Here is a 15,502-nt window from a genome sequence, read left to right as displayed (position 1 = left end):
TCGTGCCTGAACATTCATCCTCGTGAAAAATCTGGTCTCTTTTGTGGATAGGTTATGGAGACATTAGGTTGAATTCGGGTAGCGCGTGAGAACTATCTCTCGGTGTCTTCATAGACCAGTACCTATCGTAGGGTGGCTAGCTTGAACCGTTTTATGCTAGTAAACCGGCGACTGTGCGTGCCATCGAGCAAGACGGATGATAGGGAGATCTGGGCTGGTGATTGTCGATGGCGAAATGTAGGGACATTCTCCGCGTGTCAGCAGTCTCTTGTGCGGTTGCAAAGGCAGATCCGATTTGGACGATGTCACCTTTCCAACATGAGGTAAATCCATGTGCGCAGACGCAGGCACCAGGGGACAACCCACATCCTTGAGGGTTGCAACCAAGTGGGAGGCTATAATCGTGAAAGGTTAGCTTCAGGTACCACTCTCTTATTGGCTCGCGGATAACTTACCGCTGCCGCTGGCCATGGGAGTTTGAACTGAAAGGGGTATTACGGAGTGTACATCTGACATGTCGGAGTCAGCGAGCGCTGCGCGCAGAGGAACGCCTTCTAGATAGATTTCCACCGGAAGGTGCAGTACTATGTAAAGCTAGTTAGTGCCTGGACTTTGGGTACCCAATGATGGAGTTTTCTGCGCTCTCGTTACATGTAGAGAGATAAATAACAGAGAGGACCAAGCCATGATGATAGACAATCTTACCGATTAGCTTGATGACCAAAAATAAACAAAAGCATTGAGAGGCGCCATTGTAGAATCAACTAGTGGCAAATTTATACGCCATATTGCCATTGCGTCTTGAAGCACGCTCTCAGCAATATGTACGCACAATGTCAGCGGCGAGCGGCAAAGCGCTCGAGGACCAAGAAATGTCTTACAGAGATTGAACCCTTCAAAGCTATTTCCGCTGCACGATCTGTGCGGTTTCTTGGTGCTGGATTAGATTGACTTCTTCAAAGCCACGGGTGGAACGCTTCCACCACTTGTCAATGCGGATCATATAACAATTATTGGTCCTGTAAGCATCCCTTTCAGAGTGACCAAGGCTTATTGTGCTCTGGGCAATCTCGCAATCGAGAGCAAGGTCCAGGCACGCTTGGAATGTGTATACGTACTGCGCGAGACGCACAAAACAAGCCGTTTTTCTTTTTTGCCTTCAAACATGATCCAAGACAAGCTGAGGCCGGAGCATAAGGAGACTGAAGATCTGGGAATTAATCCAAGTTGTCTGGAGAAAAAGCAAGAAAATACCGAACGTTCAGTGCTGATTCGTTCAATAGCCAGTTGATCTCCAAGTGCGCAGGGACCAGCAAAGTAAGTTCAAGCCAATGCAACGGTCTATCGCCAGAGTTGCAGAACGGGAACCCTAGCTCCCGGTTGTAATATTTTCAATTCAGGTGACCTGCCCTTGTTTATTTCTGTCTGAAATATAGTATTGGCAACAACTATCCAAAGCCAGTGGCTGTTCTGACTGGTCTGACTATGGACTTTGCCACCCTGTGTGGAATTGAGGTGACTACTGGTTCGATCATGGATGCTGCGGGCGGTAGGAGGATCTTTGAACAAGTGCTGACAGACGAGCGAATGTCCGACTACAACACTACCATCGGTATCTGATTTGACACATCAAAGTCTCGTTATGGGTCTGAAATACGAGAAATAAGAAGAAGAAAAAGAAAGAAAAAAAAAAAAGCGTAAGACGAAGTAATACCCGATGAAAACATATGTGCGCTGAGTACTTCGAATTTCGATTTTCGCTGGCTAGTTCTGTTAGACACAATGTGAAAGCGTCGCGGTATTTTGTACAAGCCATAGATTTGTCTGGCGGGCACTAATAACGGCCTCAACCATTGAAACTCAATTCAAGATTGTCAGGGGCTTTTCTTCTGATTTGGTTTTTTGAGTTTGCACCGTCCCTAACTCCCACTCGAAATGCGTTTAGGCAGCTTTGACGGAGCCTAAGCGTTGTACCCGTCACTACGCTAAGGAACGGATGGTATGAGACGACATTGTGACCAAACGGCGTTCCTTGCAGTAGCTTCTACAACGGCTGTTCTCGCAGAGTGGAGAAGGTTTCAAGCCCCAAAGCCATCCGCCTGGAAGTGGGAGCCGCTGGCCCCTTATTGCTGTCGAGCCAAGCATGAAGCTGGAGCGACATCCAAGGGCTGATAACATTGCTTCTTTGTTGGGAGCCTCGGATAACGTAGCCAATGGAAACATGGCCGTCGCTTTTTGAAGCATGATAGGGTTGCACTTGAACATTTGCGACGAATCCCTGGTTTTGTAAACGTCAGAGGTAGCTATGAAGGGCCCAAGCAGGATATTTTGAGTATCTGAATGGATGCCTGTCTTTTCTCTGTAGCTCTGTCCCTTGACGTGCCGTGTCTCCAGAGCAAACCAAAGGAGGATGTGGCGGACGGGTAGGTAAGACGGCATAGACTTGGCGTTTGCAGTGCGACAAGCACATGGTTTGTGGCGGACTTCTGACGTTGACCTGGGATATGTTAAATTGGTACGTCGGACATATGTCGTACCTTGTGCCCATCACACCGAGAGCTATGAGTAAGTGCTATCGTATCAGCTGCGACGCTTCTTTGGATGCCCATTCCACTGTGGTCACTAACGTGGTGTTGTTCCCCTCTCGCATCCGATCCTTGACGCGTAGAAAAGGAGACTTGTGTCCGAGCTCATCGTATGAAGTCAGTCTGACATAGTCAGTATACATGTCTGGCTTGTAGAACAAATCATGAAGAATTCCAGAGCTTCAGATGATGCTGCAATTGTGGAATTGGGCGAGGGATTCCATGTTGAAAATCATTGTTTGGTGGAGAGGTCCGAGGAAGTCTTTCCACTGTTCTGGAACCTGAAAGCTACGGCAGTCCACTGAACAACGCTGAAGGCCCTGTCAAAAATCGGTCGAGAAGCCCAAAGCCTCCAGTTTTCAAGACCTTGGCAGTTGCCATTGAGGTCCGGGCTGTTCGTTCTTTTCTCCCTGTTAAAAAACGGTGGGCTCCCACCCCCTGCATCTTATTAAACACACCCCATTTTGGTACTTGGGGGTTTCCGTCCCCTGTGCAGCTGGTGCTCAACAGCCCGCGAACTGTTCATCCTGTTTTCACTTGCGTACTCGCGTGTGCATGTACCGACCACGGAGCACTTTGACACTCTATTGATCTGATCAGTCTCACTGAGGTTATCCTTGTCAACCATGAGCCATCGTTTCATTAAAGGTTGAAGTACAGAAGAAACTCTACTACTCTATGATGCTATAACTGTGAGAAGCTCTCACTTTAACCTCTGTTTGCAACCAAATAAGAGATCCCCTCTCTGCTTAAGTAACCCATCTATCTTGATATACAGCACATATTGAATCAATCAACATCATGCAGCGTGCCTAATGCGAAGCTGCCATAAAATAATACTCGCCTGTTGTATCTCCCGTTACCATTCCTCTTTACGCCTAGTCCCGACTGTCTCCACACCCTCCTTCCTCCCCTGTGCCTGGCACACCCCACCTCTCATCCCTTCCTTCCTTCATCTTTGCCCTGGGGCGCCCTGTCAATCTAATCCCCCCTTCATCGTGGTCACCAATTTCTCATCTTGCCTGGTACCTTAAGAAGAAAAACCTGAGCTTGTTTGCTTTGTTGGTTCCATTGGCTCAAACATCTCGTCCCTGAACGGTTTTCTCTTCCGTTCTTTGACCATTCGCCAACCTCACTCATCCATTCTTTCTTTTCCTTCCTTTCGTTACTTTGTTCTCGCCGTATTTCGAATTAATCGCTATTCGAGTGGTGTTGTACCCCGGACTGAACATCAAATCAAATCGCCGACCAGGACGTTTTACGCTTGATAATCACTCTCGGACTTCGCACCCGGTGACTACGTCCTCCCTTAAGATCCGCAGACCAAACCAAACCAATCCAAACAGCCTCGAACATTTAGCGGAAAACTCGCTTGTTTTGCTTTGATCGTCCTGCTCCCCGAGTCTGAGACAGACTCCTTTCTTTATCTGCCAGACTTGCCTCATTCTTTTCCATTTCTGGACTCTACGCCTGATCTACTCTCGTTTGGTCGACATTCGGTTACCTGCTTTCTCACCTTTTCCACAAGAGTACCTCGTCTGCCGTCGTCCGTCTCCGGCCCGCAACAAACTTTCGCATCGCACAACCACGAAGCTTTTGATCGACGACAAATCGAACGACCAACACATCCGTGCGAAACGGCCGAGTACGAATAATTGTGGCTCCGTGCGACTATCGATTCAACAGACCCTCAACAAGTTTCGACAACTGCAAGCAGATTGTCAGTTAGCAGGACGGCTTTAGCTGGCTTAGAGCCACAGCAGGTACGGATTTGTCCCATTGTTTTGGACTTGGACGGGGTATCCAGTTGTGGTTATAGCCTCTTGCCATTAAATTGGTTGAGAAACGAACCAAACATAATTTGTTCTCCATGAACCCTCTTCTCCAAAACAACACCTCTCGCATATAACAGCAGGCTAATTAAAACAGTGTTCGAAGAGAGGTTGGTCAGTTGCCAATCTAGTTCGACATCGACGAAGCTGTTGATGGTGATGAACTAAAAGCACGACGCATCCCACGATATCAAGAAACCGAGGCAAAATAACGTTTCACCCTCGGAGTTTCACCATGAATCGGTTCAGGGCCAAGAAGAAGGGCAAAGATGAGCTTGATGCTCCTCGACCTTCGACCGAGTCCGAGTCTTCCAGCCCCTTCAGGATGTTTGGCAAAAAGAAAGCTCCTGAAGAGGAGCCCAAGAAAGAACTTGATCTTACAACAGCACTCCCCTCGACCGACGATTTCCGAACAAGTCTCTTAATGACCAATCTTTCAGCAAGATTCTCCATGCTGCGGGAGCAAGATGATCCCAATACCAAGCTCGGTAAAGCCAGTGATGATAGCGTTCTATTTCCCAACAGACAATCGAGAATGCTGGACTTCAATTTCGCTGCTGGATTGGGGGACATAGCCGAGGTTGAATCTGTGAAGGCCCCGTTTGCGCGCTCATCAACACTATCAAATGATGATGCCTCTTCACTGAACGGAAGCGTTATGGGTCGCTCGAAGCCTATCGAAGGAAACAACCTATTTGGAGGCCGGCAAAAAGTCTACAAAATCGGTGCCGGAGGAAATAAGGGAGCTATGAGTGGCCGTGTGCTCTATGGCGATGATGTGGCCCAGTCGGCTTTCCAAAAGTGGCGGCAATCCGAGAAGGACAGGCAGTCGTTCGAAGATGTGCAGCAAAGCGAGCCCCTTGAGTCGGATATTGGAAGACCAGAGTCTCCATCTCAGACTGACTATAATCACAAGAGAGAGACCAACTCAACAACATCCTCCGGTCCATATGCAGCTCGGGACTCGACAGCCGCTACATCTATTAGTTCTTCTCAAAAAGACAGGGAGTCCTTTGCAAACACGTTCCGTACTTCCAGCCCGACTCCCACGGTGGAAAGAACAGTGACACGAACCCGCCGATTATACGAGCAAAGCCTGAACCAAGACCAACAAGACCACCAAACATCTGCACTCTCAAGATTCGACACCTTATCGAAGCGGACTATTGGCAGCAGAACACCAGATCTAACGCCTCCTGTTCCATCTCCGTCTAGCGCGACGTTTGGGGATCGCTTTATCACTCGTTCAGTATTAGGGAAAGCTAGTGCCCCCAATCTGCGATCTTTCAGCCCCCCATCCGAGTCGGTGAACATGTTCCCCAGCATGGACCAGAAGGCCTTTGGCGCTACACCTCCTCTTAGCCCTCCCATCAGTGAAACTGGTGAAGTCCAGCCCCTCGACAGAAACATGATTCTTGGCAGGAACAACAGTCAATATGACGAGTCGAGGTATGCACAAAGGCAAGTCCAGATGCAACGAGGCCGAGAAACTCCCACCATGCGGTTCCGTAACGATTCCAATACTTCGTTATCGGGACCTCGTTCTCGTTCTTCCTCGGCTCAACGCCCACCAGTGGAGAAGAATGAATCCGGATCTTACCAAACCGAGCCTACCGTCCAAGAAGAGTCACAGTCGTCAACCTTCTTCAACGACGATGATGAAGATGAGATCCGAAGCCCTGATCTTACCACTCCTCAACTTACTGTTGACAAACCGGCGGATAATGATCATCCCGCTTTGAGACACTCTGCGATGCCGACGCCGTTGATCATTAGCGATGGACCTGCGGATGTAGCACCTGCCAAAACAGACGACTTACCCAACGATTCTCCCACACTAGGACCGACATCTGGGGGATTGAGCGGCATGGTAAGGCAACATCTGCGATCAGACAGCAACGCCTCATCGATCTATGGAAGCATGCCTAACGATGTTGATTTGTCCTCCCGATTCCCTCCCGAGAGACCCGATGCCCATGCTTATGAGCCCAAGACAATGGACTCGAATGCTTGGGAGTCAATTGAGAGGGACCTGGCTATGTCGATCGATGGTAGTGTCACCAGCCCTACCAGATCTTCCGGCCTTATGGAAGCGCAGATAATGTCTCTACCCTCGCCTGTACAAGAACCGAAACAGGACACTCGCCCGGAGCAGCAGGATGAGACAGACGATTTTGCTCGCCATCTTGCCGACGGGGCGCGACGTGTCAGGGAGAGACTGACCTCCTTTGTGGAATCCGACAGTGGTGCCACTGTACCAGACGCTCCGCTGTCTGAGCTACCACCTCCTCCGCGCCCGAACGCGTTGGGCATTCTAAAGTCCAAGCCTAGCATTGGCTCTATGGGCGAGAGAGGTCGTGAGACTGTTAATCAGTCAAAGACGAAGAAGCTACTGGGCCTCCGAGGCTCGTCGCCAGCTTCAGCTAAAGTTTCTCCCACCCGTGATACTTTTGACGACAGAATGACACAATCTCCCGAGGGAACCAACGAGGCCGATACATCGAGAGATCCTGAAGAAAAGGAAGGCGTCCACGCTGGGCTCAAGGCTTTCCGCCAAGCCCGCAGAGAACTCCAAAGGATGAAGGAGATTGAAGTTCAGCAGCGACGTCAAGGTCCACAGAGCCCCCCTATAGGCAGAGACAGAGCTCAAACTGTTACTTCATCCCGGGCACCATCCCAGGAACGCAGCAGGCCACCTCCAGTCTCCTACAATCGTATGCCAAGCGAGGAAGCCGGAGCCAATGGCGGCTCCCGTGCCGGTTCTCGTGCTGGCTCCCGTTCTGGATCTAGAGCACCTTCTGAGCGTGACCGAAGCGGTTCTGAAGCAAGCAGCGGAGGACGCTCGGGCAGCCGACCACCTCGCCTTAGAGCAGGGTCTAGCGCTCGTGACGATTATCAGGGACCCGTAGGATCCCCCGTTGGAGTCAACGGAAAACCTCGACAAGGCCCTATGATTAGATCGCCTATGATGCCTGGACAAGACATGCGACGATCGCCACACCCTCAACAGCCTTATCCCGGGACTGCATCTCCTGGTCGTTTCGGCCGCCCTGACAATAGCCTGCACATTCATCCTGCACATGGATACGATCATGGTCAACCATCACCAATCTCACCGGGTGCCCCATCTCCGAAGGGTCTCCCTGGCCATGGTCCCGGCCCACAAAGACCGTATGGTCCCGGCGGCATGATGCGAAACCGAGACATGTCGGAACCTTTGATCAAATCTCCAGGCTTGCCAATGGGCTACCCTCGACCTGGGCTTGCTCCCCTCAACGGCGGCGCAGTCTCTACTCCTAACCTTCACGGCAACATGACGGCCCCTCCACTACCTCCTATCAATCCTCGACGCAAGAATACAGGAGCCGCGCTTGGCGATGCCACGATGAACGCCCACCACCTTCCTTCGAGCCCAGGCATTCCGATTGACCAACGCGGCTTTAGAGGTGAAGAACAAGAAGGCGTCGGACACTACCGCCAGAGACTACGCAAAGCCACTAGTGAGGCGAACGTAAACGCTCGAGCGAGATCGATGCTCCCAAACCCTGCACCACCAATGGTTCCCCCGCCTATGCCTCCTAGCACGAGCAGCAACGTGCTTCCCGGTGGCATGATTTAACGGTCGAAACATACCACTACTAAAACCTTTGATTCTTTTAATTCATATATTCCGCCCACAATGATGGGTTCACAACGAAGATACCTTACGGCCCCTTTCCTTTTCTACCTTTCTTTTCACCTTAAACTTAATCCTGGCGCCTCCAGGTACGCAGCAAAATGCTGGACCATGGAGCCTTCGACATTTACGTGTATTTTGAGGGTAAAGACTTTTTGTCACCCTTCGTTTCGGTTTGGCAGGGACTTTTAACTAGATGTTGGACGGATAGTATGAATCTAGTATTCAGGCGCAATTGGGAGCATGGCTGGTCAGAGAATCAAGCAGGCCTTTGATTCATGAAACTGGCGCCAGGGCAGGTGCGAAGGGAAACCATGTCTGGAAGCAGAATGAAAAGGAATAAGCGGGCATGCATTCAACAGGTTGGGAGAGGTGTTTGGTTTTTGTACGTATAGGATTGGAAGCTGGCAGCCAAAAGGCGCAATGAGAATACCAAGTCAATTGACAGCATATTGAAAAATGAGGACTTGCTAGGATTAAGAATGTTATATGCGATATTTTAGATTTGTCTCTGATGGCGTAGTGATGGTAAATGAGAAGAGATAGTGATGTTCATGCCTGCTCTTGTCGACTTGATAGCCGTTGCGGATTCTGTAGTTCAATATCCGCTGACCAACTCAGCATCATTAACAACATTATCTTGACTGTAGCCACAGAAGAGATTCCCAGTGGATGTAGCGGCGTTAGTATTGCAACAATGGTAAGTCCATGTCCATAAACAGCTTGCCTCATTTTGACATCTTGACATCCACCGTGACCCTTTAGGTATCAACGACAAGACAAACCTTGAACTCCTTGTCTAAGGTTTAAGAAAAAAAAGAAGAAAAAAACAGAAACCCTCTAGTCTCTCATTTTCTTTTTCTTCGACTTATCATAGGTGCTACGTGGTCATGCAGTGGGCTTTTCATCTACATGAAAGGGCCGATGTTGAAGTTCTCAGCGTTATGTAATAGGGAAAATCCCGGAACATGGGGAAAAAAGTACTCGGCCTTTCGGAGAAGACCGGGGGTCGCACTGTCCAGCACCCATGAAACAAGGGTCTTTTTCAAGGGTTTAACAGGTGGTGATGTAGTAGTGAGGTTGGAATTGTCTACATGTGATTGGAGCGTTTCAATTCCACTCATGACTGCTACCTTGGATCGATCCATGTATGTTAATCACTCAAGCAATAGAGAACAATCGACTAAGACATTAAAGCGTCGGACAGCAAAAAGAGACGCCGAGAGGAGTGGATTATATTCGGGTCACGACAGGAAACAAGTTTGGGCAGAAAAAGAAAAGCCTTGTATTAGGTATTCTTGTCTGCGATTCTGAAGAGAAGAAGTCGGCCATAAAAGAGACCACGGGTATCGATATGTTGTACACTTAGAAAATGAATCCGTTTTGAAACCATTCCTCCTTCGAGACAAGCTTAGCCCAAAGCTAGTACAATTGATAAACGCCCTGCTTGCATAAAAAAAGAAACAAAGACCATCGACGTCATTTCCTTCCTTTGTGCGCCTCGCGAGAAAGAAAAGCACATTGGAAGCTTAACAGAGACCTGAAAAGGAACCAGTTTTGCTGATACTGGAATGTCGAAGAAGGGTATCGATCAAGTTGGAGAAGTGAAAGATGAATGTGACAACCGGGTTATTGTAGAGAAGAAGGAGATGCGCCATCGTTAAAAGTCGTCATGTCTCGTCAGAGCGAGGGTGTGTTTTGACTCTCATCTCGTGGGTATTGTAGCCTCCGAGAAAGGCCAGAGTAGGGAAGGGGTTGTTATTGTCAAGACTGGGCATTTAGCAGAGAGGGCAGTTGTTGCACTGCTTGTGGCCGCAGGCGGTGCAGGTGGTGCTGATGACAATCATGCCTCCACACTGGCAGCAGTACTCGTAGGCGGGCATATTGATGATGATGTTGGTGATGTGGTTGGTTTTGGTGTTTGTGTTGAAGTTGTGGTGTAAGTTGAAGAAGATGTGTGTATGCTGGAGTTTGTGATGAGAAGAAAAGGAACAAAATCTTGAGCAGATGGCGGGAAAGAGAGGAATATAAATAGTCTGAGACGAGAGAGAGAAAGAGAGAAGGGGCAAGACAAGACAGGCAACCAGAAAGCCACACCCCCAAGGTAAGAAAGGTATCTACCGCCGGAGGAAGGCAGGACCCTCGGAGGTGATGATCGGAAGTTCGGATGGGGTCACAAAAGAGTAAAGACGGGAAAGAGATCCACAGAAAAAGGGAGTAATTTTACTGTAAATGCCCGAGCAAAGAGAGAAAGAAGTGGTTTCTCTGACTTACACGCTTGCTGTCTTGGCTGCTACAGCCTACAGGGAGGTGGTCTAGACGCTAGACAGGGTAAAGGCAAGGCAACCCTTAGACTAAGATCCAAGGTTTCCCTGGCGTTGCATTTACTGCGTGCATTGCATGTGCCGTTGGAGTGGGTGTGGGTAGTGAGTGGGTGGGAGAATGATGAATACTAGAGCTGTTACTGGTCGGAGATGAATGGTAAAGACATATACTTTTTACAGTACGATATCAATCAATCAGTTGTTGGTCAATTGGTATGTTTATCTTGTCGCCTTGTGTAACTACTAACTACCGATCATCATTGAATATCCTCTCTATACAATTAATTCCTTTTCGCTTCCCGCCTCATTATTTGTTTCTTTTATTTCTGCGGCTTATACTCATCAGGCTAATTCGAAGCACAGGACCCTGGCGTCACAAGCTAATGTAACCCCCATGCTTGACTCACTTTGACCCTACGTCATTGTTGCAATGACGATGCTCAAAGACACGAACAAAGGACAGCAAAGACAAAAAAAGGTAGTGAGACATTCTATTGACCAACCAACCAAATCTATGTTGATCCATGCCACGACTCTAAGCGCTTAAATGAACAAGTAAAGATTCTCTCTTTCTCTGTCCACTCAAGACCCCCGTCCATCATCTCCTAGACGAGGCTAACCCAACCCAACCCAACCCCCAACTTTGTCTTTCTGTGTGGTGTCTTGTAAGATTTCAGCTTTCCTGTCCCTTCCCATCTCGTTCTGCATTGCATCCGAAAACCGTACATGTGCATATAATATCGACCCACGCGGAAGAGACAACTCGCACATCCGAAAGAGAATATTCGTCCGTGTAGCTTGTGACGATGACCATGACGATGATGAGGATCAAAACTCGAGACTGCGCTGCGCCTCTCTAGTCCGTGTTTCTTGTAAATGACAAGATCGTCGTGGCCCCAGATCACAAAGATGATCATCCTCTTGTAAGCTTCATTTGCGGGGTAACAGACGGCAGTGCTGTTTCCGCTACAGAATCACCAGCGTAGGACTTTGTTAGTAGACACAAGCCCATCTTGTACTGTCATATCCTATTCGCTCAATCTTGACATGGCTGCAACCGTCTCTATAAGTCTCGACTGATCCTCAGTTAATAAGATGCCCAATATTAGCGGCGAGCGGGATGACGCATTCCTGTCGGTAATTTGGGGAGTCAATCAACGAATCGGATACTCTCTTTGAGTCTCTGTATCTGTCTGTCGTCTCTTTTCTAGGGTCCTGCCCCCGCCCTCGCGCTATGTTACGCCACTCCGGGGGGGGCCATGCAATGCAAGGATCCCATCTAACCCCAGACCAGAGGCTATTATGAAACAGTATGGGGTAAACTTTTTGATATTCGATATCTCTCACCTGTCATCGTTGAGTATTTGTCCAGCAAAAAGAGAGACATTGAGATTGTGATGGTTCGGTTGTCATCAGCGGCAAAGAGAGTGAGCCGCTAAAAGGAGGCATTTACTGTTTTTGGAGAGCATAAATCTCTCGACGGGCGTTTCACATGTCGCATCGTTCGTTAGTCCTGGCTTACACGTGGAGGCCAGTTGGGATGTCACTGGTGGGTTAGTACTGAGGCTCTGAACAACCACAACGAAGCTATCGTCAGATTCGGTGTTCAACCACGAGGGACATGTCCTACTTCACACTTTCTCAACAAGACACGTAATTATAGCAAATTAATTATATTTTTGTATAGCAAAGTGTTTCATGGGCCATTTTTGCCTCATTTTAAACGCCAGTTGTGTCGCATCTTCGTGTATGGTGCGCAAATCCATCCCATGTGTTTCGCTTTTTTCTATCCCATAACTTCAATACCTAACCCCAGGAAATAGTTCCTTTCAGTCCATTATCCCAGGAAATATACTTAGCACCATACTTCTCAGTCTTTTCATCCCATACCCTCAATCTTTATCTCATTCTCCAGATCTGTCTGTTTCCATTGTCGCGGTTAGGAGGAGGGCCCATGTAGAACTCAGGCGGCTGGCGATTGAGAGGCTGAAGCTGGAATATTTCCTGTGCCTGGAACTGCTGCTGCTGATGAGCAATGTTGTTGATAGGGTGAGCTGGAGTGACTTGAACTCTTTCCATTAGATTGCCCAGCATTCCGTTGTGATTCTGCAGCACCTGGACTTGTTCTTGCAGGGTTGCAGTTACTTGTTGTACGGTCCCGGTGATCTCTCGAACAGATACGTACTTGTCCGTCTGCGTCTGCCTCTCCCGGTAGATGATGCGCTGTGGCGAGTGCTGAAGCATGCCGACATTGTTGGATTCAGGGGTGACATGTGCTTGATCCGATCCCAGGCTTGTGCGCTTGTTACTGGGTTGGGAAGAGTGTCCTTGAGCGTGTCGCTTCAATCCAGCAGGGACAACAAAACCGTTTTTATCCTCAATTGACTTTCGAATTGTGTCCGCTGCATCGCCACTACCAAGTCCTGGCTCATTCTTGACTCGAGGCTGTCGCTGAGCCTTTGCGAGCGCTGTTGTGTCGGAAGCAGACTTATGTTGAGTTGAAACACTGAGCTGCTTGTGCACCCACTCTCGAAGCTTGCGGGCATTGACTTGATTGTCGTATACGAAGCTGTTGGCGCCAAAATAGTCGCGAATTGCCATGGTCGCGATGAACATATCAAGCTTCGGGTGATCCTCAATTTCGGCGAAGTCAGCCCAGCCAAGGAATCTCTTGTATAGAGAGTTGTCTGTCCATTTTCTCCCCAAGACATGACCCTTGATGAGAAGTTCGACCTTGGCGTAGAGCTCGGGGAATTTCTTGGCGCCCGGGTGAATTTGCTTGATAGCCTCATAGTGGCGGGCGCGAATGGTTTCGGCATCTTCTCTGGCACGGGGGCGATTGGTCTTTGATGCCTTCATGGGAGTAGGAGTCGCCTCCTCGGTCGTGATGTCGGGTGAGTCTCTCTCTTCAGACATAGTTGAAGAGTAGTAGTTGTTGTTGATGATGAAAGGAAGAGAAAAGAAAAGAGGAAAGGAGGGGATCAAAGGCCTCTATTTATAGACGAATCTGAGGGCTGTGGGCTCGACGATGAATCACTGTCGATAGATCGGAGGCGGATGATCCAAGGACTCTCCAAAAGATCCTAAATACAGCACAGATAAAAACGAATAAGAACAATGACCAGATTCAAAACAAGCACAACAAGGGCAAGTAGCAGGAAGGAAAGCAAGGTCTCAAGGATGGTCCGGGGAGGCATGGTATCTACTTTTGAAGATGTGGTGATGCGATGTGGTGGAGGGGAATTTGTGATATCTACTGCCTTGCACATACAGACTGATTCCTCGGGTTCGCTAGTATGGGCTCGCTGTGCTCTTGAGACTGCCTCGCTGCGGCTGCGGCGAGTCTTCAAATCTCCTCGCCCCTCCAAGCGGCATCGGGGTCAGGATCTCTCGTCGAGACCACCACCAAGTAGCTAATTTTCCTAGTACTCGCCTAAGGATTCCTTTAGTCTGTACCTAAACCCACAGTAATATCATAAAAATGCTACGCACCGTTATGATCTTTAGGATATTTGGGTGCACCGCGAGGCCTTCGACGGGCAATTTGGGGTCCTCGAGGGGATAGATCGTGCCCAGAATAGCTTGACTTTATCTATTAGGAATACACTACATCTTCCTTCCTATTCAGCCTACCTTGCCTGTATACGATCCAACGCAGATTATATGTCTAGATGTTGAAGAGATGATTCAACCAGCTTGTGGGAGTTGCTGTACTCTACTGGGCCGATAGACACACGTTGCGAAAGGCAAGAGTCACTCAATTCAACCTTGCACTTCAAGTAAACAAGATCTACTACTAATTTCGAAGACTCACAAACGAACCTTGCTATTATCTTGACAATGCTTTGTTCATGGTTGTATACAGCCACAAGTGTCGTCGGAAAGTTTGTGGCACGTGGGGCTGAGGCGTGGAGGTCTCGCGTGCAAACCACATGGTCTTCTTGGGGTGCACTCAGACAAACAATCACATTTATTATTTTATCACATTTTTGTTACTTATAGTCTTTATGTGAGAGGTGGGACATTTATGCCCAAAAGTTCAATTAATGCTTTTAAAGCCATGGTACAGATGTAGGCACAGATGTAGGAGCCAGTCCATCGCATAAAATGTTGCTTGCTGTGGGTATAATGATGCCAAGTTTAAAATCGACAGACGCAAAACAAGAGGGTATCGTTTAGGCAAAGGTAAAAACATTGTTGGGCTCCTTGCCCCCATCAGTCAACCTAGCCATGAAGCAAGACATTTTGAGCTTGTCGACAGCATCCTGCAACTCCTGAATCTTTGCGTATTTGCGTTGATTCATCCACCAGACGCGAAGGCCAACGCTGTATCGAAGTGTGACGAGAAAGTGCTTGAGCTTGTAGTCTTCCTGTCCTTCGAGCGAATCGTAAGCCGCCTTGCGCTTCTGGTAGAGATTTTCGACGCGATCATCGTAGAAGAGAGTGATCGCGTCTGACATCTTCTCGACTGCCACTTTGGACTTGCGTGATGTCTCGTCAAGGTCCTTGGTTCTTTGCTGGATATCTTTGGCTTCCATGGTTCTGAAATCTTCTCGCTTCACCTTGATGTTGGTGAGGATCTTCTCTTGCGTTTTCTTCAAGTGATGACGGGACTTGAAGCTGGCGGGGATAGTAACTTCCATGGCTGGAGTCTGCTGTCCAGTAGTATTTCCAGAGACCTGGTTGCGTTCATGGAAATTCATTGTTGAGGGAGACATTTTAATATCATGTCTTTAGATAAGAGTTGGTGGATGATAGAGTGGTATGTAGAGAGAAGAGTGTGGATAAGTGTCGAAGAAGATAGTATAGAATCTAATGATGACTTCTAAGACTTTGAGAGTACACTTCAGAGTTTATAGTATGTCTGAAGGTAGATTGTTTGTAGAGAGAGAAGATGTGATATGATATCGTGACGCGTCTGTAAATGAACTTGTCCGAAGATCAAGATAAAAGTGATACTTTGGTTAAGATGACTCTGAAGATATATTTATCAAGAAGATGTGTCAAATTGACGAACAAGTCGAAAAGATAGCTGTGATCAAGAGTGTTTGAAGATAACTTGGCTTGAAGACTTGAGAGATGCTG

General features: G+C 48.3%; 3 protein-coding genes across 3 annotated transcripts; 1 reads left to right on the top strand and 2 right to left on the bottom strand.

Annotated features, from left to right (window-relative positions):
• Nucleotides 1–4,652: 4,652 nt before the first annotated feature.
• EDB82DRAFT_428582 (uncharacterized protein) lies at nucleotides 4,653–8,036 on the top strand (the record flags this gene model as incomplete). Its single annotated transcript, XM_025733267.1, has 1 exon — nucleotides 4,653–8,036. The coding sequence occupies one exon, from the start codon at nucleotides 4,653–4,655 to the stop codon at nucleotides 8,034–8,036; it is 3,384 nt and encodes a 1,127-aa protein (XP_025584190.1).
• Nucleotides 8,037–12,141: 4,105 nt separating this feature from the next.
• Nucleotides 12,142–13,333, bottom strand: EDB82DRAFT_573796 (uncharacterized protein; the record flags this gene model as incomplete). Its single annotated transcript, XM_025733263.2, has 1 exon — nucleotides 12,142–13,333. One exon carries the CDS (start codon nucleotides 13,331–13,333, stop codon nucleotides 12,317–12,319), a length of 1,017 nt encoding a protein of 338 aa, XP_025584188.1. The 3' UTR covers nucleotides 12,142–12,316.
• A 1,259-nt stretch (nucleotides 13,334–14,592) lies between these two features.
• Nucleotides 14,593–15,135, bottom strand: EDB82DRAFT_473855 (uncharacterized protein; the record flags this gene model as incomplete). The annotated part of the gene is made up of 1 exon (XM_025733262.2): nucleotides 14,593–15,135. One exon carries the CDS (start codon nucleotides 15,133–15,135, stop codon nucleotides 14,593–14,595), a length of 543 nt encoding a protein of 180 aa, XP_025584187.2.
• Between the last annotated feature and the right edge of the window lie 367 nt (nucleotides 15,136–15,502).

This window comes from Fusarium venenatum (genome assembly GCF_020744135.1).
Source record: "Fusarium venenatum strain MPI-CAGE-CH-0201 chromosome Unknown EDB82scaffold_2, whole genome shotgun sequence".
Taxonomy (NCBI): domain Eukaryota; kingdom Fungi; phylum Ascomycota; class Sordariomycetes; order Hypocreales; family Nectriaceae; genus Fusarium; species Fusarium venenatum.
The sequence above is the reverse complement of the archived record's forward strand: the minus strand, read 5'-3'. Positions and strand labels throughout refer to the sequence as shown.